Genomic DNA, 26,276 nt, shown 5'->3' on the forward strand with positions numbered 1-26,276 from the left:
AATGACGGGTGTCAAAAGCTTAACTGTTGTGTTTATAAACGAAGCTATTGTACTGTTTTCATGCTAAAAATCCCCTGTACAATGCTTCTTTGATGTTCCTGGATTTAAAAATTGTCATGCGTCTAAGAGAAATTCAAAGTGTGTGTAAAGCCTTTCCCCCTCTAAAGGGGGGAAACTGTGCTGTAGCTCAGCCCTGGTGCAGATGATGAGAACAGAGAGGCAAAAAGGGAGACTGCGAAGGGGGAGGAGAAGAAAACTTTAGATGAAGAGGCAAAAATTGGGGAGAGGAAGGGATAGCAATGGTGTGCGAGCATCTCAAAAGGCAACTTCAAGGGTGATAAAGGAAGTGAGAGGGCAAGGGACGAAGGAAGAGAGCCGTTAAGAAGGTGAGACAAAAAGGGAAAAGGACTATTGAAGGAGGGGAGGAGGAACCTTCTATTCTACAGTCATGCTGTGGAGGGTGCTGCAGTGGAGTGATTTTCAAGTTACTATGGAAAACCCACATCATCACCCACTAACATATCATTTGAGATTGATCATTTCCATCATGTTGCTTCAGATTCTTGCTAAAGTGAAATTTCACTTGAATGCTGTCAATTTCAGCTGCATATTTATGCGTTCTAGATCATGATCAGTCCAAAGTTATCCTTTGGATTTATGTAAGTCTGTGACCAGTGCTGCTGTGATCCTTCTAATTTACAAGCTGAGAAAAATTCATGTCTATATATATATAGATATATATATATATTATACACACACACACACATATATATATATACATATGCATCTTTCTCAACATATTTTCCCTTTCCATTGAATTATCTTTGCTTTTAGGAAGCTAGCAACCTCATTACCTTCATTCTGTCTAATATGTTTTCTTTGAAGTTTCCCTTTGCGATTAATTATTTTTCACATAATTTCATTTCATACATGTTATGTGAGACTGATCATTCAGCCTTTGCAGATTTTAATCACACATGTTTTGCGATAAATAAAAAAATATAAAAACATTTCTAAATGTCGGCCCACATTTCCATTGGGCTGTCTATTATATTGTTATAAAGAAATAAATTCTGCATGTTTATGTTGGTTGTAACAAATTAAGAGTCTTCCCCTTGTTGTTAATGCGTGACTTTGAGCATATTTTTAAAGATTTCTCAAGACATTTAAGGATAGCTTTGGACTGACTTAATATGTTTTACATTGTGTAAATGCATAAATTACAAATGGCTTTTAGTTATTTCAGTGTTCATATTTAGACCTTAGTTCATGCTACTTCAAGCATCTCTTTGTGTGACTCGTGTATTTCTATTAACGTTCCATGCAATGACACTGCCTCTAAAATTTAATTTGCATTCAATCTCAGCAGTACTTGACAGTAGCAATCAACCAAGTTTTGCTTAACCCGGCTAAAATGAGCGTCATCTATAAACAAGGAACTGACTTTACATCATTGGCCTAAATTTGAGGGATGCTGTCTCTGGCATCGCTGGTTCTGTCAGGTTCATGCAGCCTACCAAGGCAGACATGCACTAGGCATCCACAGAATTGAGGGGATGCACAAACAAGCACTTATTTCTCCCTCTTTTTCTTTTTTGTATAGTTTACAAACAGTCAGTTCCTCTTAAGTGCAGCTGTTATACATATGAATTTTATTTGTATGCATCTCTTTGCTGTCTCAGTATAACAAGAAACCATTCCACCCATCACACCCTGCCCCAGCATGCCTGCCCCTTTCCCTCCCATGTACTTTCCCAGGTCGTGCAAAGGAAGGAGAGGTAAATACCTGCATCTCCAGGTTTGTTAACATGGTCAGAACGGCGGATGAATGTGTGTGTTTGTGTTTGAGTGTGTGTCGGTGAAAGAAAGTAGAGGGGGGAAGGGACGAGGTGATGTCCTGTTGGTTTTCCTCCCTGTGGCGTATGGGAAGCCTGGGCACTTAAAGGGTTAAAGGTGTCTGGGGCGCCCTCACCCACACGAACTTATTGATTGGAACCTCCAGGAAGGAGGATGGAGAAGAATGAAGTTGGAAAGTTAAGTGTGGTTGGGTAGAAGGAAGGATGTTGGATTTAATGGTCCTTTGTGAGGTTGAAAGGTGCGTTTGATGGAATTAGGAGGATTAATTAAGGATTACAAGGATTACATTGGATAAGGATGATGGGAATGATGGCGAATTAAGGAGCACCTGACACCTGTTCTTAACATACAGCAAGCAAATTCAGGGCAGCAGTGCAGAATAATCTAAAGTAACACTGACTTAGACGTAGGAAAAGCAACACATTTGCACTATTTCTATATATATCTAGAGAACCATTTATTATTGTGTAAACATCTATAAAATAAAAAAAGTCTATCTGCACCAGTTTTTCCACTGGTTATGAGTAGATTTTTTTGTTGCCCATTTCTAGTATTGCTACAGGCACAATTATGTGGAAAGCATGGTTCATTGCCTTTATGACTAAAATATCTTAGAAACTATAGAACAAAGTGGCATTACGTTAAAAATACTCACGATCAGGAGGATTGATTCAAAGTGAAGATTACAATTTCACCTGCTGGTTGCTTTAATTTGGCAACTTTTTTATAAATCGGTAAAATATGAATACAATTATGGCAAATTTGTTTGAATTGGGTTATGAATATATGAATTGGATTTTGATTACATTACAACTTCCAATGACAAAAGATAGTTTGTTTACTCTTTTTACTGTATGTTAGAAACAACAAGTGTGAGAAGGGAATATGACCAGGAATACAAGGATGAGAGGAACTCATATGAGAGAGGGAGTGGAAAAGAATTTAATGGGAGAAGAATGGGTCTATTAAGGTGTAAAGCTGTACAGGATCTGGGAGTTCTGTTGGTAAGCAAGAGCTTGGAGGATCAAAGGGAAGGATTAAGATGTAGGAAAAGAGGAAGGGATGACTCACGGCCTGGTTGGTGGGAATATCAGAGTGGCATGGTTTGGAAAATAAGAGAGATAAAGGAACAGGAGTGGGGAAGATTGGAAGGAAAAAATGTTGATAAGGAGCAGGTGGTGATTTATAGTTTATTCGTTCATCAGACAGTTAAGGGAAATGATGTCAGGGTTACTAGTTTCCATGAATGTTTCAGGTAGTTTTGAAAAGGATAGGGTGGATGGAGACAGTGTAACTACACTCTAAAAACTACATATCTATATATTTAAATGTCTTTCCAAAAGATTAGACTTTTGTGGAGGTAATTGGTTAATTTGGAAACTCATAGCATGTTAGATTCCCAATAGCATTATTAACAGAAGAAGCCAAAGCCCTTTCCTTTTTAGAGTGTAGGTATGAGATAGGGTGAGATTCAGTTGAAGGATATCAAGGACAAATCTTATTAAGGATTTAGAGGTGGTTATTGAGATGAAGGTGAGAATGAAACATAGAAAGACCTGCTGATACAGTGTCACATGTGATGGTAACAAATGATGAAAGAAAGATGGAAGTGGGGACAGTGGTCACACTCAATGAAAGAGGGTTGAAAAGAGAGGAGCAAAAGACAATGGATGCTGAAGAGAACAAGGTGAGACTTTAGCAGGATTAAAGAAGGAGGAAAGGGATAGAGAAGAAGAGAGGAATAACTGTAGACATAAGGAAGGTAGAGATCAAAATTAGACTGAAGAGAAAAAACAACAGGAGGTGATGATTTCTGAAGTACAGCAGACTAAGACAGTTCGGAGAGATCAGCATTGCTGGATGTACAGTATTGGGTGTGCAACGAGGGTCTTTCTGTAGATGGTGGAATGTGTGTGTGTGGGTGGTGAAGATAATGAAGATGAGGGTGTAGGGGGGACTTACGTGAAGGCGAAGGCCACCAGAGCACCACTAACCACTATAAAGTCCAGAATATTCCACAAGTCGCGGAAGTAGGATCCCTCATGGAGAAACAAGCCAAGAACCACCATCTGGAAGATATGGCATCAACTCAGTACAACATGCGTATCTGCACATATATGCACTAGTCACAACATTAAAACCACTCACAGGGAAAGTGAATAAACTGCTCATCCCATTACAATGTAATATTCTGTTGGAAAAACCAGCATCTTGCTGACCATTCTGCAAAGACCCCACTCCAGACTGCCGAGTTTACAGGACCTAGTGTTAATGTCTCAGTACAGCCCGCTCCAAGACATTCTCAGATGTTTTTTTGTCCATGTTCTGACTGATCATAAGAGGAGCTACTCAATATTAGGCAAGTGGTTTTAATGTTGTGGCTTATTACACACTCATACACAAGGTGATGCACCTACAAAAGCCCAGACACACAGTAGAAATACACTGGACATCCTTAAGGTTGCTCACACCAACAGATAAAAACAAATTAAATAACTTAGCAAAAACAAAAGTAGTGACAACAATAATACAGATACACACATACACAGTGATACTTTGTTACCTTGATCAACATTTCAAATGTGAAGACCCCTGTGAAAACGTAGTCAAAATACCGCAGCACCTGCAGAGCAACACAAAGCCACGAGGTGTATTTATCAGTCAAGGAATACAGAAGCAGAGAAGCAGAGAGAGAAATCAGACTTAAGAGGAAAAACTAAAATAAAAAAAAAAGAAAGATTAGTAGAAACAAAGACAGATACGAACAGTAAAGACCACCAGGTTCTAATCCTACTGTTATACTGAATCTTATCATAATTTTTTATTACCATCATTTTACATCCATTACCTACTAGTTAAGATTCTTTACAATGTTCGGCTCTTAACCTTTAATGAAAAAATTATGTTTAGAGCATTTCCTTTAACTATGCTGATCAGTAGCTATGCATGGCAAAACATGATTATCATTTAACCCCAAACTTTAACCAATATAGTTTAATAATTTCTACTAAGACCAAAGAATATTTTAAACCAGTTTCTGAAATGATTAAATTTGACTAAGCTATCCTTACTTTGGAGGATCTTACTCGTCTTTTATTCTTCTGAGACATTTTCTCTACAAAATGATGTGAATGTGCAAACATTCATAAGTGTTAAAAGAGACACAACCGTACACACAGTAATGTCTCACATTGTTTTGTGGTGAGTCAGGTTTGACAGGGTCTTCTGCAGCGAGGGCGATGCTGCTCATAGCGATGACAGACAGGATGCTGAACTCAAAATACTTCAGAGTCAGGATGTAGTGACAGCACCTCCGAAACCTGGTGCAAACACACAGACGCGTGTTCACACACATACAAAAATAAGGGCACACAAAACACAATTATTATTATTTTTTTGCCTCTGAAGAAAAGCGTTTATAAAAAACAGCATTTTAAGAACATTTCTATTTGAGCTAGATTGTGTTCACACATATTAAATGCACTCACGGGTTGGTGGTTGACAATATGAAGCAGGAGCTGTAGGGAGGCATCGGTTTGGGACCGTCTTCATCTCCCTCATTGTCTTCTTCCTCCTTCTTCTCTTCATTTTTCTTCTGGTCTGTGTTTGCGTTCTTGTTCACTGAGCAAAACAGAGACACAAGAGACAGAAGGAAGTCAGTTTCAGCAGAGAAAATACATAAAACATGTCCACATGTTCAGGAAAATTAATTTATAAAACCTAAAATGAACAAAAAACAAAAATGAACTTGAATTACCTGACCAACAACTTTGTTTTTGAAAGTTGTTAACTTTTAGAATAAAACTTTCATGACAAACTGATATAGAAGTTTTAAAAATATAGATAGTTAGCAGATATGGAGGTGTAACGAAAGACAATATGGACAACAGAATTTGTAAATTTGATCCAAACAACTCAATTTTAACCATGGATGATGACCTTTGCTCGACAGTAGAACGGCACCCCCATAATGAATGAATGAATGAATGAAAATACTTTATTAATCCCAAAGGGAAATTCAATTTAATTATTATTTAATTATTTTCAAAATAATGCTCACCTTGCAAGATAGCATTGGTCGAGGGGTAAGGGTAGACAGGGGGCATGTCAATGGCCGTGTAGTCGGGTTTGGCCATGCTAGTCAGGATCAGGCTATCCATGCTGCGGAGGAGGGTATGTGTGTCAGCACCGTGGAAGTTCAGCAGGTTGTTGACATGGTCAGGATGGTCAGGATGATCAGGTGGGACGGCATAAGGGTGCTCATATGCACTGGCCAACTTGCTGTTGTTGCGGAAGTTGTCAAGGTCTTCGTTATACTGTTGTATGGGTCGTGTGGTGGAGAGGTTGGGGCCGGCGCTGTGGCATTCCCTGAGAGGGAAAAACATTGTGAAGGGACAAGGTGTAAAAAGCAAGAATCACAGTAGAGAAAATAAAAAGAGCCCATGAGCTATTAAATAGCTAATAACTATACTGCTTGCTAGGTTGTAACTTAAAAAGCCATGCATGAAGAAAATAAAATGCATAATCTGTCACTCACTTTCTGGTGCGATGGCCTCTGCTCCTTTCCTGGTTTCCATGGCAATGCCGTCTTGTCTTTCGTCCTTCTTCTTCCTCACCTTTCTCACCCTCTCCCTCTGTCCCCTTAATTCGATGTCTTCTGCCCTCCTCTCCTTCCCTGGCTGCCCTGCGGTGCTGCCTGGAGCTCCTGTGCTCATGGTTCCCCTCTCCAGCTTCGCAATGGTGGGGGGAAACGCTGCGAGCTTCTCTGCCCTCCCTGTTTCTGTGCCGATGGCCTCGATGGCTGTGATGGCTTCGGTGGCTGTGCTTCTCCTCGGACTGCTGGCCTTCCATGTTCTCCTCCATGTTACCCAGAGAAGTGCAGCTGAAGCCGTGCTCCATGCGGGTCTCCATCAGCCGGCAAGTGTCTCCGCTATCTGTCCCAGTGGCTTTTGGATGGTGATGGTGGTGGAAGTGGTAGTAATGAGCGGCACGACGGCAGTGGTCAATGTCCTGGTGCCGATACTGCTGGTCCAGAGGTATCTCACCGGGTTGGGTCTTGTTGGTGTTGTTGTTGCGATTGTCTTGTGGGTTCACCACCAGTGGCCTGTCTAAGTGGGTTTTCATGTCACCTCGTCCTTTCCGTGGGTAGGACACCTGAGTTGGAGTAAAAAGGTATCAGTGTGGACTGTTTAAGACACATTTTTAAGGGCTTTCTTAATCATCCAAACGGTCATTTGCTATGGATGATAATTTGATCTAAACTGATTTGGAGTTACTTTCTTTGTTAACCTCTCCTGGTAGATGCCACTTCTGACATAAACAATACAATGTACACATTGTAAAGCCTTCAGCCAAAAATGAAATGAAATATGTGGAAGATAAATCATTTGTGGAGGTTTGCTTTTAATTACACATTTGGGCTTTTATTATAGGTACTTTACTAATCTTGTATTTATTTGGAGTATTTGCAGTTTGACATGTGCAATATGAAGGTAACCAAGGGAGGACCAGATGGACCAGTTCAATAGGACTTAACTTCAGGGCCTTAAAAATTTATTATGTACATTTCTGGAACCATTGGGGTCTATTAATATCCCCAGGCTGCAACTGCACCTCACAACTTTAGCATCTGGAACGCCACATGATGTGGCATGACGTCTTGTTTTATGCACTGTGTCAAATGTACCAAGTGGATATCAACACACCGGCTGTTTTACCTATATGAGTGTAATATTAAAAAGCAAGATAATTTCTGGTCAAAACGTTGTGTTTAGTTTTGTAAGATCTGGCAAAAATTCTAACATGTAATGCAAAATAAAAACTGCACCACTGCTCTCAAAGTGAACTGAAACAACAAAGAAATTATTTCTTCATCAACATCCATACATTTTTAAAAACTTTTGAGGTTGCAATTTTCAGGCACTAAAGATAGTGATGAAGTAATCAAGCTTCAAAGTATTATATCTTTCTTTGATTGCAGTAGCAACGCTGATGCATCAGATGAAGCCCAGGCCAGTTTTAGACAACTTTAAGGTTATTTGAGTTAACATTTAGGTTGAAACCCAAAGACTAACCTCTCCTCTCTACCTTGTTGTACCACACTATATTACTACAGCAAGCCAGAAGGGGCAAACAATATACCAGCATTTAAACTGACATTTAGCATTTTATGCAGCCTCCAAATTTTTTCTGCACTCTTGTGAAGGAAAAAATTAGATTACAGGGTATTGAGTTGGTTGTAGCTTGCTATTAATGCCACCAGATGTCACTAAATCTTACACACAGACCGTTTAATGCATACAGATCACATCTAAAATTTACAGCTTTTACAGCTCCTGGGTGGTTCCCTCTCCAGAGTTACAGATATACACACAGTTCAGCAAAGAGTTCACCATATTGGCTCTACAAGAACAGCTTTAAATGAAAACTGTCATATATTTCCCGAGCCACTGAATGCCATAGAAGCTCCTGCAGTTAATGTACACTTTGCTGAACTATATCCAGTTGACTCCTGATTGTCTTTTAAAAGAATTCTTTGTTCACCCCGCTCCAGTTTTCTGCTGCCTTCTTTGAGTACAGCGCTGGATTTCTTAGCATGCTCCACTTTAAGAAGGCATTCCTCCCAAGCATGCAGCTTCAAGCCGTCCCATATAGCATCGCAATGGTAACACTTTTTCACAGGCTTAAAGGGATATTACACCCTGGAATTAAAACATCTGTGGAGTACAGCATGACCCAGAATACGTAGTGGTTAAAAAGCAGGTCAGGTCCTGGTGTGAGTCCAGTGTTCCCACTGTATGTCACATAGCACATCCAGATGGGCCAAAATGTAATAAAAGAAACGTCATACCTAGATGTCCAACTAATATTAGCAACTAAAATATTCAAGTGTGTTTCATTGCTGTCTGCGGTTATAGTCAAGAATTTGTTGAATCTGTAACCAAGCCCACAACTGATGTTGAAATGTACTAAGACCCAGTAGAGTACATCACCACATTACTGTAGCAACTGAGGTCAGCAACAACAATTTCCAGCTGAAGTTCATTTAAAAACCTTTTGGCTATTTTCATAATCAAAATGAATAAATAATAATGTGGTTTTCTGGATCATGTTCATATTTAATGAGCTGTGCAGTTTTCAGTGACATCTAATTTTTAATTCATCAGTTTGTTTTAACATGTTAAAGCAACAATAAATAATTATACCTCTGTGCTTTTGACTTATTTTTATGGCACACTGACATTCATTATGTCCATTCCTGGAGCCGTTGTTGCCCTGCAGCATCCCAAGGATGAGAAACCGCAGTTCACAACTTTTGTTTCCAGCCAGTAGCATCACATCACAGCTGCACTTTGCTTTATGGCACCACATCATATGCCAGAAAGTGGATATCATTACACTGGCTGTTTTGAAGACACACCATGGCTGATTCAGCAAAGAAATGCGAAAGGTCATTATAGAAGAAAGTGAGGCCTTTGCCTGTGGTGTCTCTCTACTAAACTTGGATGATCATATCCCTTTAAGTTGTTAAAACAAAAACAAGACAAAAACAAATCATAGCACACATTACATTTTTCCCCATCATATATATCGCGCCCTTCCTGTCAGGGGGATCCTCACCTCTTCTCCTTCCCCTCCCACCTTCCAATCTTCTTGCTCCAGCTCATTGTAGAGCGCCTCGCGACTGGTCATCAGGTTCTGTCGGCGAATCTCACTTGTTCTCTGCTCCCACACAGACTTATTGCCCTTAGTGTGGTTCTTCTGTTGCTCTTTACTGTTGGAAGAGGTGGTGGTGGTACAGTAGGGAGAAGAAGAATTGAGAAAGTAGGAGGAAAAACGAAAGGAGATTGTTAAAGTGCAGGGCAGTGGAAAGAGGACACATCAAGGAAAAATGGTAATTATTGATGAAAATATTGCTATTAAAATGGTACTGATAAAGCTGAAAGGAAAGAAAAATGAAAGAAATGATTACATATTAAAAACAATAGCTACAAAAAAAGCTCAACTTTATTTGTGTTCAACAATAAAAGAACACAAATAAAGTATTATCGTTTAAAAAAAGAAGAACCATAACTGCATTATGTGTAGGAGAAGGCCTGGAAACCAAGAAACATCAAATCTCAAATGATGAAAAGATGAAATCCTGAGAACTCCAGTTTTTGTGATCAGCTTGAGAAGCAGCATTTGCTAACAAAGGAAAATCTCTTTTTCTTTTTTGTTTGGAAGCTGATTGTTACTGACAATTGAAGGCTGAACATTACATTTAGATACTCACAGTGGACAATTCTCTGCTTGACAACAGCTGTAGCCTTTGTGTTAATGTCACTGTCAAAAGACTGTCAGTTTAACAATCAGTTGCAGCTTGGCTTGTTTTGCTTTTGTTTTTTGTTTTTTTTTCCTTTGTCTTAAGCGGGATTCAGAGCTGCTACTTGGACTTAATTCCAGTTTATTCCAGCAGATTACCGCAGCATTACATAAAAAAAATCCCTTCTTCATCAGACCTCATAGACTGCCATCATAAAAAGACACTAGTTAGCAGGCAGCTGCATATGTTAAACAAGGCCAATTACTAAGCCTTAAGGTCTAAACTAAGCCTAGGCAAGGTGGCCTATCATATTAAAATAAATGATCTGGGGTATCATGTGTAAGGCATTGCACTCTTGCAATTAATGTAGTGAAACCAGAACATTTACAATTCAACTCATCCTGTCCAAGTGAGCATCCCCATAACAAAAAGAGAAGAGAAATGCTGACAGGTTATTTTTTATTCTTTTGTGTATATGTGACCTAAAATTGAGAACTGTGTCACAGATGTATGAACAACATGAGGTCAGAGGGGTGAAAGAAGACACACACCCGACCGTCAAGCGTGGGACTTGTAATGAAGTCCAACTTTGGGACTTGCTGTCATGGTCTTTGGGTTTTTCGCTTAGTACTTGTTTTTTTTTTTTTTTTTAGTCTGTTTTGTAGCATCTGGTTTTGGTTGTCTTTGAGTTCTATGTCTTGTTTCTTATTTTATTTTGTAAACTTGATCCTGTTGTGTATTCTGTTCAATTACTTCCTGCTCCCTGATTCAGCTTCCTAATTGTCTTAAAATATTCAATAACATCCACCTTATTGAGGCAATCCTGACCAAGTCCAAACTGACATGTACCAACCCAAAAAGCTCCTGAAGAGGCATCAGTATGTAATGAGTTGCGGGTGAGGGTTTATTGGGATGATTCTGTTAACATATGACACTCTACAACTACTGTCACAAACTACAAAGTAAAGTGTTTTTAATCTAAATTTAATTTCCCATGCTTAAAAAGAAAAAATGCATATATTTGTTTTTCTTTCAACTTCAGGGAGAAATTTACCATACCCATGCTAATACAAAATTATAGGAAAGGTTGAGAAAGTAGTGTGTAGCTGACAATGACTGTAGTGCTAACCCACCGGCTTCTTATCTTCTGGTCAAAGGCTTGATTCACCATCAAGACCAAGGAGCCTTGTGACTTCTAAAGAAGCAGCAAGTTTATTTGAGCTCCGTTTTAATGTACCTTATTGTCAGCATTTCTGCTGCCAGGAGCAGATTTTACAGACTGTCCGCCTCTCGCTCTTTTTACTTCACAAAGACCTGAATCTGTTCTTTTCACTCTGTGAACAATTGCCTAATCATGTTTTAGAGGACAAGAATAGGGAGAGCGTAATGATGTGTGTCAGTGTGTAACGTGTACATGAATACCTGCCAATCACAAATGTTGGGAAAGACAGCTTTGAGAGAAAAGCAGCGTACATGATTTTTTTTTTTGTTGTTGTTCTTTTCTGTACATGAACATGGTGCTTTGTCAAAAGGGTGAATAAAACAGACTTTTCTCCACAAATCTTTGTGTGTAAAGATGTGAGGAAGAATATTGTAAGAATATGTATCTATGCATATCTGTAAACATGTTGGTGTGTTTCACTAAATTTAAATGTGTGTACTCACGCTGCAATAGACAAGTTGGCAGCAGACAGCGGGCTAACCTCTGCCACCTCTTTAGCCTTCTGTAGGGCTGTCTTCTGATTGGCTGCTTCCTCCTGTTCTTCCTCATCCTATTGGACAAGAAGAATCATTTCCTTGTAGATTATGATTTAATGCTCTGACTTAGTAACATTCTTCAGATGAGAGCAGGGAAGAAAAATAAAACAAGAAATAACATAAAAATAAAACAGAATAAAAACACATGCTGATAATATAGATTCTGCATGTTATATGGTACTGCAGATTTTGCAGGTGCTTTCTCTTTTAACTTTTGCTTAAAATAGGAATGAGAAAACCAAAACAATGAGCTAAAATAGAATACGATTTGGGGTTTTTTCACATGATACAATCAACTCATTTTGATTAAAATTAATTAATAAGTGAAACAAACTGGATATACTTTGGTTACAAGCAAGTTTATACCTTGGTTAGCTCCTGAGCGTTAGCCAGATTGTCAACAGCGATGGCCAAGAAGACGTTAAGCAGAGTGTCTGTGGTGGTAGAAGTGAAGGAAATATTGGTGCTTGACAAAAGGAGAAAAAGCTGTTTATGGATAATGCCCGAAAACAAAAACATTTAGAACAAATTAAAATGCAAGAACATCTATGTATGATGAGTGACACAGGCAAGCTAATGCAAACACGATTTTGCATTAGCTTGCAATTTTACTTTTTTTTATTTACATATTGCAGACACTGCACTGTATATCACAGAGTGAGGGCAGGATACAGTTGCCAAAGAGTGTGAGGACAATGAAGAAGATGGAGAAAACCATCCCTTTGTCATTCACTCCTCCCTGGGATTCAATGCCATCATACATCACCACGTTCCAGTCCTCTCCTGTCAGGATCTATGGAGAAAGATTTGTCAAAAAATTTCCTTTTGCTGCTTTGAGGCAAAAAATAACAACCAAAAACAAAAACAATTATATTAATTTATACACAACAACATTTTTATTAATTCATTTCAATGTAGAGATCATCATCATTTCAGAGCCTCATCTTTTAATTAAAGTACATTCTTAAAATGATGCTACAACTTTAAAATGTCTAGTAATTTAATTTTAAAGTGAAAATAAAACAAATCTATAAGTTTTTATTTATTTTTTTCTTTATAAAGGACTGGAACAACAAAACAGAAAAATAAGAGATGTTCAACAAATATGCAGTCAGGACTGAACAAATACTTGAATGAAGCGAATGATTGCGAGTAATTTATTTTTTAATTAAGATGATAAAAGATGACATAAAAACCTAAATAAAAACAGGTCATAACATAAATAATAATTTGTATGAAATCATAAACACACAAAAAATACTCTCTTACCTGAAACACTGTCATTATCGCTGCGGCAAAGGTATCAAAGTTAGTCGGTGGAGTTCCAGCTTCAAAGTTGAATCTGCAGAGAAGAAAAGGAAACATCACATCAGTGGGCAAACAGAACAAGACTGGAATACAAGACGCTGCTAATGACTGAGCTTGTTTTTAAAGTTTGTGCTGATACTTACTGTCCTCCAAACAGCTGCATCCCCAACAAGGCAAAGACCACAATGAAGAGGAAGAGGAGGAACAGCAAACTGACAATGGACTTCATGGAATTAAGCAGAGAAACCACCAGGTTTCGAAGTGGAGCCCAATACCTGAGGAGGAAGAAAACACATGTGAAGAGAAACTCTGATGACTGGGTAGGACAGAAGCGTGAAAGAGCCATAAAAGCAGAAATTCCAAGAATATAAAATAAGAGAGATGAAAACAATAAAGGAAGGGAAAGACAGAAATGATAGAAGAGTGGAAACTGAAGAAGTTCAAACTAATTTGGGAACCTACTATATTTTCTGACTGAAAACAGGAATAGATTATTGGATAGATTTCTAAAACTTTAGCTAGTTGATTACTTCACACACACATTATAAAGGAAGTTTTAACTGATTAAACTCATCAAAACATTTTCTGTTTAAAAGCAACTGTAAAGGATTTTATTTGTCTCTGATCCTACATCAAAACTAACAGTAAAGACAGTGATAAGAAGAGGCTGATCACTGTTTTATGTCAGCAAGACAGCAAAAGCTCACCCTCCATCGCACTTAGTTAGCTGCTAATCCAGTCAGGCTAAACTGTGGATAGCAGGATAGATACAGCTCCACCTCGCAGCTCCACGTAGCTTACAGGCCTCGTTTCCTGGTAGGTAGTGGTAATTGCTAGACATAATTCCAGTTCTCTGAGTATATTGTAGTTGTCAGAGTACTGAGGGTAAACTCATTACAACGAGCAATCAGAATGATTTACCGGGTTTCTTATCATTTAAAACAAATAACAGCTTAAATACCCTGTTTATGGTGTAGATTTGATGTTACCTGGTCTACCTGTAGTGCAATTATGTTCCTAAGTATTCTGACCTTAGTAGGATTGTCTAAAAATCCACCGCCTTTTTCTAGAGCTCCTTTGGTTCCATGCGTGTGTGAGAGATTCTTACCCAATCTGTTTTTTTTTTTGTTCTGCTCTGTGGAAAAACTGCTACACTCCAGTTTTTTGGACACACCTTGATTTTACTTTTGCATGCCACCTGTTTGTTACTCAGAGTACCTCTTCATGTTTGACCCTCATCTGGAATAGCTTGGAATTTGGGACTTTAAACTATCTTGGTGTCCTGCATCTGGGTCCTCCCCTGAGCACAGTAGACATCACAGTTCTGGGACAGTAAACTTCAGACTGAATCTTTTCTCAGCCTACATAGACTTAAGATAGAACTGAGCCTGGTCACATCTGTTCAAGCTTTGCTAGTTTCAGTATGAGAAAGCACACAGCTGAAGTCTAAAGATGCTGAAAATAAAATTGACATATTGCCCAGATACTACACTCTAAAAGATATTTTTCCTCAATTACCCAAACATTCAACACCAAATAGGCCCAGGGATGGCTGGTATGATTGGGTTAACAGTGCTTAGCCCTGCACATCACTTACAGGATACTCAAATTATGCTAAAGGACAAAATATAGTAACTTTATTACTTAGTTTCAACATAAAGACTGGTTAATGGCTAGCATAGCCAAAAAGTCATAATTGTGTTTCCTTTGCTTATTTTTTGTGGAGTTTGTGGGGATAACTTCTGACCTTTGACCATAATGACATCAACAGAGTCAGAGAGGTGCTTCAGTACACTAAAGATGATTAAATAATTTCTCTGAAGTAATATGCAACAGGAAAGACTGAACGCATTAACCAGCTATCTGATGTTCAGATATCACATGACTTCGCTATTATTCTCCCTGTGACTCAAAAACAAACACGTTTCTTTGAGCATTTCTACACACGCTATCTCTTTCCTAACATCCATTATTTTTAGAGAAGTTACTAAACTATTTTAAATGTGCACCAATGTTTGGCTCAATATGTTGCAAAGCACTTGAAATTAAAAAAACATAACAACAAGACTGAGTTAAGTCTTTTTTGACCTGTGGGCTGTATAAGTGTGTGTGTGTGAGCATTTTGCCATTGTTCTCCTGGAGAATAATGTTTATTGAAAGGCACATAACGCTATGACAGTAGCTTAAATATTGTATATAGTGATGTGATACTTGTTATATTAAAATGTAATCTATTGGCTTATATAATATATGTGTTACCCCGCCCACTCAGTGTCCCCACAAGCCGTTGATGGATTAGCCCACAATAACCTTTATCATATATTTTGCATATATGTTGAAGGTGGAGCAGAGATAGAGACTTACTTGGTGACTTTGAAGATGCGCAGCAGTCTCAGAGCTCGTAATACACTGATACCAAAAGATGTGCCTGGTTTTATGGTAGCCCAAACAACCTCAAAGATACTGCCGACTATCACCTACAAGAAACACACACAATCAACACATGGTCATGTTGAGTGCTCTCAGCAGTTGTCAGATTGGCTTAAGAAACTGTGGCCTTAACTGGCATTTCATATGGGGTACTGAAGAGCAGTTGATAGATACAGACAGAAAAAAGTGTTTTTGTTCATAACACAGCTTAATATTATGTAGATAACAGCAGAGCGATTATATGTTCTGTGTTCATGGTAGTAGAAGGCAAATGTGTACATTTTCTATTGAAATGTTCACTGAAATTGAACAAAAGTTTAAATTCATGGAAGAAAGAAAAAAAAAGCTTAATTATGGAAAAAATATTTCTTAAATCATTTTGGGAGTTGGATTTTTAAAAACTGGAGGGCTGGCTTTTTCTAACTGTAGTTACAGTGAATTTGTAATATGTGTATGTGTGCACTCACCACACAGTCGAAGCAATTGAATGAAGAGTGTAAGTAGGGCTGGATGCCCAGACCATACATCTTGATCAGCATCTCAGACATGAACAAACCAAGGAAGATAAACTCGGCATAGACTGGAGAAAGAAAGAAAGAAAGAGAACGAGAAAAGTTACCTGAGGAGTGAGGACCAGAAGGTGACATTATGTGGTGAGGAGACAATAATAGGGACAATAGGGGATGTTTAGAGAGAAAAAAAGACTGGTGAGGTAATATAGGAGCTGACATCGATGTGTGGACAGAGAAAAGTGAAAATGAAAGAATGCGAGGTCATTCAGGAGAAAAAGAAGAGGTGTATGAATAAAGTAATGATAAAGTGTGCATGAGTGTGTGTGACTAAAATGAGTAAGCCAATGGTGTTGTGTCTGAGCCCAGGCATGTATGACAGTGTGGTGAAGAATGGACTACAGCTTCATATTCTAATGACGCTGGACAATGGCCAGAAACAACAAAATGGTTCTGCTGAAAGCTGTGTGCTTTTGAATGTATGTGTGTGTATGTTGTATGTGCCCAATTCATATCCACACTAAATACTTGAACTCAGTGAGCAGAATGTAGATTGTACCATTAATAGGAGGTTCAACTTATTTCAAGGCTTCAAGATCAAAGATCATTTATGAAACTGTATTTTTTCCGAATATAGCCTCAGCAAACATTGCAAAATTGATAAGTTTTTAAGACATACTACGTAACTACCCAACCTTAATACTCCAGACTCGTTTGATGGCACAGTGTCATCTATTGTGAGCATTTCTGGAACCGTCGTTGTCCAATGGCATCACAAGGCTGATAACAGCACTATACAACTTTTTCACCCGGATGCCGCATGACGTTGCAGCCGAGTTTCGCATTATGCACACGTTACATGCTAGCAAGCAAATATAAATACACCGCCCATTTTGAATGTGCACCATGGCTGATTTGGCAAAGAAATGCCAAGAGTCAAGATGAGACTGTCTGTTAGCAAGATACATGCTGAAACAGCCATCGAGAGGGGGCTGACAAACTGCAAAAGTTCTGTAGTGCGTCTTTAAGGGATTCTATCATTGCCGGTTCAGACAAAAAAGCTGGGCATTTCTTCAAATAAATAACAACTGCATAAAAATTTCCTCATGTCCTATTGTGTAGTGGTTTAATGTATGGATGTTTCCAAAATGCTTTTTGATATTTTATTGAAATTTACTCACAAAGAAAGTCAGAGAGCAGCTCAGGCTGGTCATAATGTACTGCAGCCACACAGATGGTGTTGAGGCCCACCAGGCAGAGCACTGTCCAGTAGAAGGCCTGCGTCTTCACTATCTTGCGAATGAAGAATCGCAGCCGTCGCTCTTTCTTGCTGTAATTGGAGCCGTCCTTACCGCTTTTTATACTGGAGCGTGCAAAACCTAAACAGATCAAGGAACACACAGCAGTGTTTATGTTTCAGTATGCTTGAGTCAGTGTCATATAGAATTGGTGAATCACGATAACCGCATGACTATTGTTGCTAAGTGTTGCCTGTCTTAGAGATGTAAGGAAGACAAAGGAGGATCGCTTGTGTGTGACATGTTAACTTGTTTTTCCAGCTGCCTCCCTTTATGCACTTATAGGTTGAACAAATGATCACAGTGAGCTCTTCTGATGCAAATTAAAACACGCTGAATTGACTAAAAGATGTGGAGTCCCACAGTGTTAATGGTGTTCACACCGCAAGCAAGACAACATTCTCTAATGTTCCAGACATGCCTGATGGATGATTTGTTGTTTGAAAAAGGTCCTCTTGTCCTGTCTTACAGGATTTTTGCTACGTTTTATTTCTGTGTATTAGTTTCTGTTGTCTTTGAGTCTTGTGTTTAAGTTTGTTGTCTTGTTTTGCAGTCATGGCCTTGTGTGTTCTGTTTTTCTTACTTCCTGTTTAGTGCACACCTGGTTTTACTTTGCTGATTACTCCACCTTCTCCTCATTTAGTTAATTATCTTCTTTAGTGTATTAATACCCACTGGTTTCTTGTGTTCTCTGACAGATCATTGTCCCGTTTCCTCAGTTTCATCCTTGTTAGTCCATCAGTTCTTTTTATTAAAACCTTATTCCTGCACCTACCTGCCTCCCGCCTCTTTGCCCTGCATTAGCTTGGTTTTAGGTGTATTATCAATAGTCATTTGTGTCTGTTTTTAATTAAAAAAAATTTGTTTCTTAAAACATTTCGTCGTAAAACACTTTGTTATGTTTACCTGAGAAAAATACCATATACATAAACTTATTTTACTTAATTTAAATTCAATAGGCTCTGTTACCACAAAACCTTTGTTTTTAATTGGCCCAGTGTTGCAGAATTCATGGAAGATTTATCAATTTAATAATTCTGCCCTAAGAGACTCAAAAGTTTGTTTTCTGTTTCTGATGATCTTAATACTGAGAAACCTGAAGAAACTCTGACCCTAATATATAACTGATTAGACTGATTTGACATTCAATTAATCAAATCAACCCTAAAAGAAGAAGTAAACCAGAAATTTAAAAAAAAAAAAAATATATATATATATATACATATATATATATATATGTATATATAATTATATATTCATATGTTTCAACACCTAGCATTTCATCTTCCCGTACCTTTGTTTTTCTTACCTACTGCATCTCCCATGTTGTCTTCTCCCTCCTCTTGGTTCAGCAGTTCTGTCTTGTTATTTCTGGTTTTGATGGTTGGCCTTCGCCTTGACCCTACAAGAGAAAAGTTATTTCATCTATCTTTCAAATATAACTTTCTCCCAGTCTGTCACTCTATAGGTACTCTATAGGTTACCTTTCCAAATGCCCATACTGACATATTTAAATAACTACTCATAAAATGGTGAACTTAAACAGTTTCATCAAACCAATTTACATGATTTTTGATTTAAGATTTTTGGTCAAATTTAAGCTTTTATATTCCCTGAGGTATCTCATGACATGCATGACATTGTGGATCATAATCAGTCTCTAAATCTCTCATCTATATCTACATCTTTGACTTTACACCCTTTCAGTATATATATAGAGAGAAGATGTTCAGTTACCATCAAAGTTCCCTGTAGCATCTTCCTCAGCCAGAATCACCTCCTCTGTAAGAAAAAGGTGAGGATGTTAGCATATTGTGTGCATGTAGCAGCCTGAGTGACACACATCAGAATGAGTATGTTCATCTTTGTGCACTGACCTGCTTTGCAGATCCACTCAAGGTATCCGTTGAGCTCTCTCTCAATCTGCTGCTGTCGCCTCAGCTTGAGGAACTCACTTCTGTTTTCAACTCGCTCCCTCTCTTTGGCAAATTCACTGTGGGAACATAAGCCATATGTTCTCTTTCACCCTGCTCCCTTTGATAAGAAGGAATGTAAAGTATTACAAGATAAAATAGAAGCTGTTTACAGATAAAAGTCTATACCCTGAGAGTACACCCAGCACCAGGTTGAGCATGAAGAAGGAGCCGATGATGATGAGGGGTATGTAGTACATCCAGTTCCAGGCGCTGCCCTCCACATCATTACTCTGCAACAGACAGTCTCATTATTAATCATGTTATACACAAAAATGTCTAAGATCTTTGTTTCTGCAGGACGTGAAATTTTAATTTAACTTTAACTTTAATCACACCTTTGCTTCTCTTGTATCTAATTCACAGCTTTTTGCTCAAATAACACATCTTTAATATGCACTTACTCTGTGACTGTATCCTGCTGGCAACTGTGACATGAAACTTTGAATAACTGGCACATGTGAATGTACAGGTGCATTGAAGCAGAGTCCAAGATGGTATTAGAGCTCCAGCAGTTTCTACTTTTTGGCTATGTCTCAGGACGGAATCTGTCTTTGTTTATTTTTTTATTTTTCCTTCAGTGTCAGCCATGATGCTGACAAAACACTCCATCATAAGATCCTTTTTCTGAATAAATGCACAGAAAACAAGTGCAGGAATTTCCAGTCTTGTGCCAAATATCTCTGTATAGTGTGATTTAATTTCCACAACAGATTTTTGCAGTGATTTTCCTCTATTGTCCTTTGAAATAAAATGAATTGAACCATTTTTTTGCTGGAATGATTTCCAAATAACCCTTAAGTTAAAGTAGAAAATGTCTTGAATGTCCCTACTCACTGAATATTTGTACTGAATATTGTACAAAAATGTAAATTTTATACATCATGCACATTATAAACACTTTGATACATTAGTGTAGTGTTGGTAGGATTAGGGATTAGGTGAAACCAAATGGCACCAATCATAAAGCATGTGCATTCTCAAATACAAACAGTCTTAGTCACAAAATTCTCTAAATTATAAAAGAATAAATTCATTATGTAACTGCGCCAATTTTAAGATTGACAGTTTTAGGGAAAATGTCTGTTTTTTGAACTATGATTTTTTTGTTGGGCCTAAATATGATGAAGTTTCTTTATTTTTTATTTCATCTGAGCTCTAGCAAAAAATATGTTGATATTAATCAGTTCAACACAAACCAAATGAAGACACAAAGGATGGTGGTAACTTTATAATGCAAAACATCTGCAGAGATGAGGTATGTGCCATTAGGGCTCACAAGTGGCCGACTTTTTAACTGAAAACCTGACCTGGAAGCTGAGCCTGTGTGTTTGTATTCAGAAAAAAAACCCAAAACATAACCAAAAAAAAAAAAAAACCAAAAACGTGAAGGTACAGTCTTTTGCGGTGTTATATTACAGCTACATCTGCCTTTGCACTGAGGTGTTCACTGAGTACACAGACAGCAACAAAATTGTTGGACACTGTGTCACTTCTGTCACTAAACAAACTCAATTGACAACCCCATAAATCAGGTTACAGAGGATCAGTTACTGGCCTGCTGTCTGCATGTGTTAGACTTATTACTCCATTGTACAATGAAAAGCAACCGGTTCTCTATTAAACTTTCATTGGTTTCCTCCTGGCTGCTTGTGTGAGTATGGAAGTCAGCCTTCATCCATCAGAAAAGATGTTAAATATAGAGCAAGATAGATCAGTATAGAGTGAAAGAGAGGGAGGAGATGAAGGAAAGAGAACAATTCCAAAGGCAAGAAACGGACAGATGAGAAGATAACGGCAGGAAATAAGATGACAGAGGGAGAGGTGGAAAATGTTTTAAATAATATGTAACTTTAATCTGATCTAAAACTACTTTATACACTGTTGTCTCTAAGTGATCTGAAAAAAATGCAGAATGTAATCTAATTGGTTACACACTGCAACAAAAACCACAAACAGCTTCTGCTTCCATCTCCAGAAGAATAAAATGTTTTTTAGAGGGGTAAACAAGTAAGTACTAGATAATTTGTTTAGGACAGTAAACATTTAAGACCTTAATCAGCAAATACAATGGTCTTAAGAGTTTTTGCCTTCTCTTTAATGAGTTTCAAAAGTGTTTGTTCATATGAAAGATGTGCAAAGTTTTACATCTAGTAAGTTAATAACAAAAGGACACTGCTCCTGAATAGCAGGAAAGACAATTTTTTTATTTAGGCATTTCTTCCATTACTCAAAAATATCACCAATTGAAATATTTGCACAATGCCTGCTTTGTAGGAGAGTGGCAGTGCACAAATTGACAGTATGAATTTTGGTACTTGGATCAAATGAGATGTGTCATGATGCAGATGTGGTGTGTCATGTCCAGATCTCATGATGATATCTGGACACACTTCAGATTTCATTAACTTACTGGAAAGCCTGTGCTACAAAAATGAAAGTGGTTTACATGATTAGCCTCATATGAATATAATTTGTTGGTAATCATATGGAGAACATGATGTTTTACCCTAAACAATGATCTGCAAACTCTAAGAATAAAGCAGCGCCACTTATCAGGAAAGAATTAATAAGGTACTGTTAACATTGCTTTCAACTTTGAGAGATGTGAGAGAATTAACACATTTGTGAAACCATTAAAAATCAAAGGGCCATGTATTTATTCAGTCGTGGAGAATACCAGGTTTCACCAGCTGCTCTAGACCAAAGAGATTTACATCTCTAACAGGGTTACATTTTAGTGTAAAAAGCAGAAATTTGGAGATATATGTCTGCCACACTGGTGGTGTTTCATTGGCTGCTATTCTTTCTGTCACAGTTAAGGCTCTTGAATGCTGGCACATTGTCAATAAAGTAAAAGAAATAAAAAATAATACAAATGTCAGTAGTGCACCAGTGAGGCTGACCCGTTTCCACTCATGCTCTCAAGAAGCTCTCAGCGGCCCCAAAGGCCATCTATCAGCAGGAGGGGGCAAACTGCTGGAGTTGCTGCAGGCACAACACGACGACTAACATTTTCTACAACTATGAATGCTCGCGCACAGTCCCTGCAGTCATATACTTCCCTGTAGCATTCATTGTTAGAGGAACCAGCTTATAGATGGTTTCTATTTAGTTTCTCTTGTTTTAGTGATGGAACATATGTTAATTTAATGTGGTGACAGCTAAGAATGGATACTGCCAGTACGTCACACTTGGAAGGTATGCAAATTAACTTTGTCATGCATCATGCTCATCAGTCAGTCTTCAGACCGTGTACTTTAGTAGCTTAGTACTTTGGTAGGGAAAGTTTAATAGCCAAGATCTAAAACAGAGCATTTGAGATAAATTGTCACAATGAAATTATTATGCATTTGGAGAGTAAAAGAAAGTAGACCTATGATGTTGCTATGATGATTTTTTGTTTCAATCCTTCAGCAAGTTACACAAACTTTTTTTTTAAAAGCATGATTTAACTCTGTTGGCAATACAAACGTACATAGTAGAGCATGTCTGTCCATCCTTCCATGGTGATGCATTGGAAGACAGTGAGGACAGCAAACAGGATGTTGTCAAACTGTGTGATGCCATAGTTCGGTCCAAGCCAGCCCTTTTCACATGTTGAGCCATTCGCACACAATCGGGATGGCAGAGTGTCGCCACATGGCACCTCCTCCATAATCTCCTCTGATAAAGAAAGAGAGGTTGAAAGAGAGGATAATCCATTATTACATGATATAACACAATAAGTTATGTTTTTATCATAAAACAGAAGCATAATAATCTGCTATGTTACAATAATGGTATTTGTTCAAGACATTTGAGTAACAGGCCCATTTTACAGAGGACATTTTGACTTGGTATATTACATGAACCTCACCACCCGCCAAGTGTCCTGGCAGCTTGTAATCATATGGCAGTGCACTGTCATCTACATTAAAATCCCTCCAAACTGAAGGAGGTAAACGGATTACCGTCAGCTGTTTTCCCTGATGGGATATGACATGATGAAAATAAGTCCACCCCATTTAAAGCAGTATCATCGCCTGTCCTGTATTATTCCTGGTAATTTGAGTAAAAATCTCCCCCTTCTTTTTTTTTTTTAACAAAAAAACCCAAAACATTTTGTTCCCAGTAAAAGGGTTTAAATTTAAAAATAAGAAAAAGGAAATGACACAAAAAATCTGACCACACTTCTTACTTCATTATACATCTGAGTGACTGTTGACAACAATAGCTAGTTCATTCTGTCATTTTACTCTTACTTGTTGTGCTATCATAGCAGGCTTTGTGGAATTTTCCCATGTAGAATTCCAGGCCAATGATGGCAAACATGAGGATTGCCACAAACAACAGCAGGCCAATCTGAAGCAAGGGGATCATAGCCTTCATAATGGACTTGAGCACAACCTGCAGGCCTGGAAGAAAGAGAGAAAACATTCAAATGAGAATGAGAGTTTTGCCAATCTGGAAAATACTCCTATATGTAGATGAGAACATCACTTTCATCCACCATTTGTTCACTGATTTTAAATCCCACTGTTATTCTGTCAGACATTCAGTCACCACATTCAGGACTGTTCACTCTTTTCAGAAGTTTTAGAGTAAATCTGCCATCTGGTCCAGTAAAGTTTTTGTATATTTTATTGCTTATTGTACTTTTATTGTTGTAATAAATAAATATACTTCCTCATATTTTTGACTGCTTTAATATTTTTACCGCTGCTTTTTCTGAAACATTTAGACACATGTCTTCCTTTTATAACTCCCATAATATATTGATTTATCAGAAATTAATTGATGAACAGATAATATATTTGATTTTATAACCAAAATATCAGAACAATAAGTGTTTAATTAACCTAAAAATTTTCAGTATGATGGTGTAGTTGCAGCCGAACGTTTGTAGACTCGCAGGTTTTAATCCATCTGTTTGTAAAATGGCTGCATGAACATTTAAAAATCTGTAGTTTTTAGATTCATGACAGATGTAGGAACTTACACCAAACACAAGGTAAACACAGATGGATCAAAGTTAATAATAACTAATGTTTCTGCACTGTACCGACTCTTCACTACTTTTGTGAGCTTATTGCAGTAAGGACATTTCTTATTAGCGTGTTTCAGACATGTTTTTAACTAGTGATAAATCTGAAAGTGTAGACTTAAACGTTAGCCTGGTACCCCCAAGATAGCAGAAAAAGCTGCGGTGTCATCATTCATGTACTCTCTACTGAAAAAAATGTTCAGCTCTTTAGCTCTGTCCAGACTTCCGTTAGTCTGATCCCCCTTTAACATGAAGCCAGTGATGTTTTTCATTCCTGACAACACATCCCTCACACTGTTCTGCTGGAGCTGACCTTCTAACATTTCCCAGTAGTCCTCCTTGCACTGTTTAATCTTTGTTTTGAGTTGGTTGTGTGTCTTCAATAACTCCCCATCTCCATCCCTAAAGGTTTTCTTTTTATGTTCACATTCACTTTCAAAATGCTTTAAATGGTGTGTTTAGTTTTGGGAAGCTCAGAGTTGCATCCCTCCTTTTTGCAGATGATGGGCTTCTGCTTGTTTCTGAGGGCCATGATCTTCAGGTCACCAGGGCAGGTCGCAGAAAAATGAGATGCAGTTGGGACAATATTCAGCCTTTCTAGGTCTGAGGCTGTGGTTCTCAATCAGAAAAAGGTGAAGTGCTACATATGGGTTGGGAATGAGTCATCACCTTAGGAAGGACTTTAAGTACAGTATATTGGGATCTTGTTCACAAGTAATGACAGGATGGGGCAAGAGATGGACTGACAGATTGGGGCTTCATCAGCAGTAATGAGGGTGCTGCACTGGTCCTCAGTGGTGAAGAGAGAGCTGAGCGGAAAGGCAAAGCTTTTCATTTATCAGACTGTCTATGTTCCAGCCTTCATCAAAGGTCACAAGATTTGGGTAGATTTGGGAATGAGATCGTTAATACAAGCGGCTAAAATGATTGATCTTCCTTTGGAAGGTGCCCAGGCTCAGCCAGAGAGTTTGGGTGAGGAGTTCATATATTTAGAGGGAGTTTGGTATGCAGCCACTTCTCCGATTAGAAAAGTGTTCAACTTATGTGGTTTGGGCATCTGATAAGGATGAGTCTTGGTCACCTCCCCGTAGAGGTTGTCTGGACACATCCTATTGGGAGGAGGGCTCAGGACCTGGGCTTTCCTGCTTAACCCTTTTGCTTCCTCAATTCAACCTCAGATAAGTAAAAGAAAATGTATGGATGACTGGATGGATGCTGCCGCTGCTGATGTTAATGACATTTTACTGTTAAATAAATCTGAAATTCTTTATACATCACAGCAGCTCTCTTTTCAACCACAAACATGCTTTCAAGTCCAGTTTCACATATCAATCAGAGAAAAATGGATCAAAATATACTGTTTGATAAAACTTGTATGGAGGCAACTGTGCTGTTACTTAGCTATGAAACAAATAACAAAAACAAATACTAACTGGGAATTCCAGACACCAGTTTTAGTGGTCGCAGCACCCTAACTGCACGAAGTGTCCTCAGATCAAGTTGAGATCCCACAGATGACAGAATCCTGCACAGAAATAGAGAACAAGGTTTGTCATAAGTCAGTGATAGATAAACAGAAAGCAATAATGACATCCACCAAAATGACCATAGAGTTAAATCCCCATCTTCCAACACTGCAATTAATAAATTAACATCAGATGTAGATGTATGAATAGATGTATATATCACCAAACTGTCACCCTTTTTAAACTAATGTCTTGACTTATTTAACTGCAATTTCTGTTATATATGTGCATCAAAACAAAGAAAAGCAACGTCTGTAACAATATGCTTGTTGTTAGAAACGGCTGC

The 26,276-nt window shown here is 38.1% G+C and overlaps 1 protein-coding gene across 1 annotated transcript in view; it reads right to left on the minus strand.

Moving 5' to 3' along the window:
* cacna1ab (calcium channel, voltage-dependent, P/Q type, alpha 1A subunit, b) overlaps window positions 1–26,276 on the minus strand; it is a 173,561-nt gene that overhangs the window by 50,414 nt on the left and 96,871 nt on the right. The window contains exons 5-26 of the mRNA XM_041982391.1: window positions 25,898–25,989; window positions 23,677–23,835; window positions 22,917–23,104; window positions 19,568–19,671; window positions 19,343–19,458; window positions 19,203–19,247; window positions 18,775–18,867; window positions 17,349–17,546; window positions 16,126–16,238; window positions 15,593–15,705; window positions 13,372–13,503; window positions 13,190–13,262; window positions 12,593–12,713; window positions 12,287–12,354; window positions 11,828–11,934; window positions 9,478–9,631; window positions 6,395–7,011; window positions 5,918–6,225; window positions 5,346–5,478; window positions 5,048–5,177; window positions 4,421–4,480; window positions 3,820–3,926 (exon numbers count right to left, since the gene is read on the minus strand). Coding sequence (XP_041838325.1) covers window positions 3,820–3,926; window positions 4,421–4,480; window positions 5,048–5,177; window positions 5,346–5,478; window positions 5,918–6,225; window positions 6,395–7,011; window positions 9,478–9,631; window positions 11,828–11,934; window positions 12,287–12,354; window positions 12,593–12,713; window positions 13,190–13,262; window positions 13,372–13,503; window positions 15,593–15,705; window positions 16,126–16,238; window positions 17,349–17,546; window positions 18,775–18,867; window positions 19,203–19,247; window positions 19,343–19,458; window positions 19,568–19,671; window positions 22,917–23,104; window positions 23,677–23,835; window positions 25,898–25,989 — 3,231 coding nt within the window. The remainder of the gene's footprint in view (window positions 1–3,819; window positions 3,927–4,420; window positions 4,481–5,047; window positions 5,178–5,345; window positions 5,479–5,917; window positions 6,226–6,394; window positions 7,012–9,477; window positions 9,632–11,827; window positions 11,935–12,286; window positions 12,355–12,592; window positions 12,714–13,189; window positions 13,263–13,371; window positions 13,504–15,592; window positions 15,706–16,125; window positions 16,239–17,348; window positions 17,547–18,774; window positions 18,868–19,202; window positions 19,248–19,342; window positions 19,459–19,567; window positions 19,672–22,916; window positions 23,105–23,676; window positions 23,836–25,897; window positions 25,990–26,276) is intronic.

The sequence above is a fragment of the Melanotaenia boesemani genome, chromosome 4 (genome assembly GCF_017639745.1).
Source record: "Melanotaenia boesemani isolate fMelBoe1 chromosome 4, fMelBoe1.pri, whole genome shotgun sequence".
Taxonomy (NCBI): domain Eukaryota; kingdom Metazoa; phylum Chordata; class Actinopteri; order Atheriniformes; family Melanotaeniidae; genus Melanotaenia; species Melanotaenia boesemani.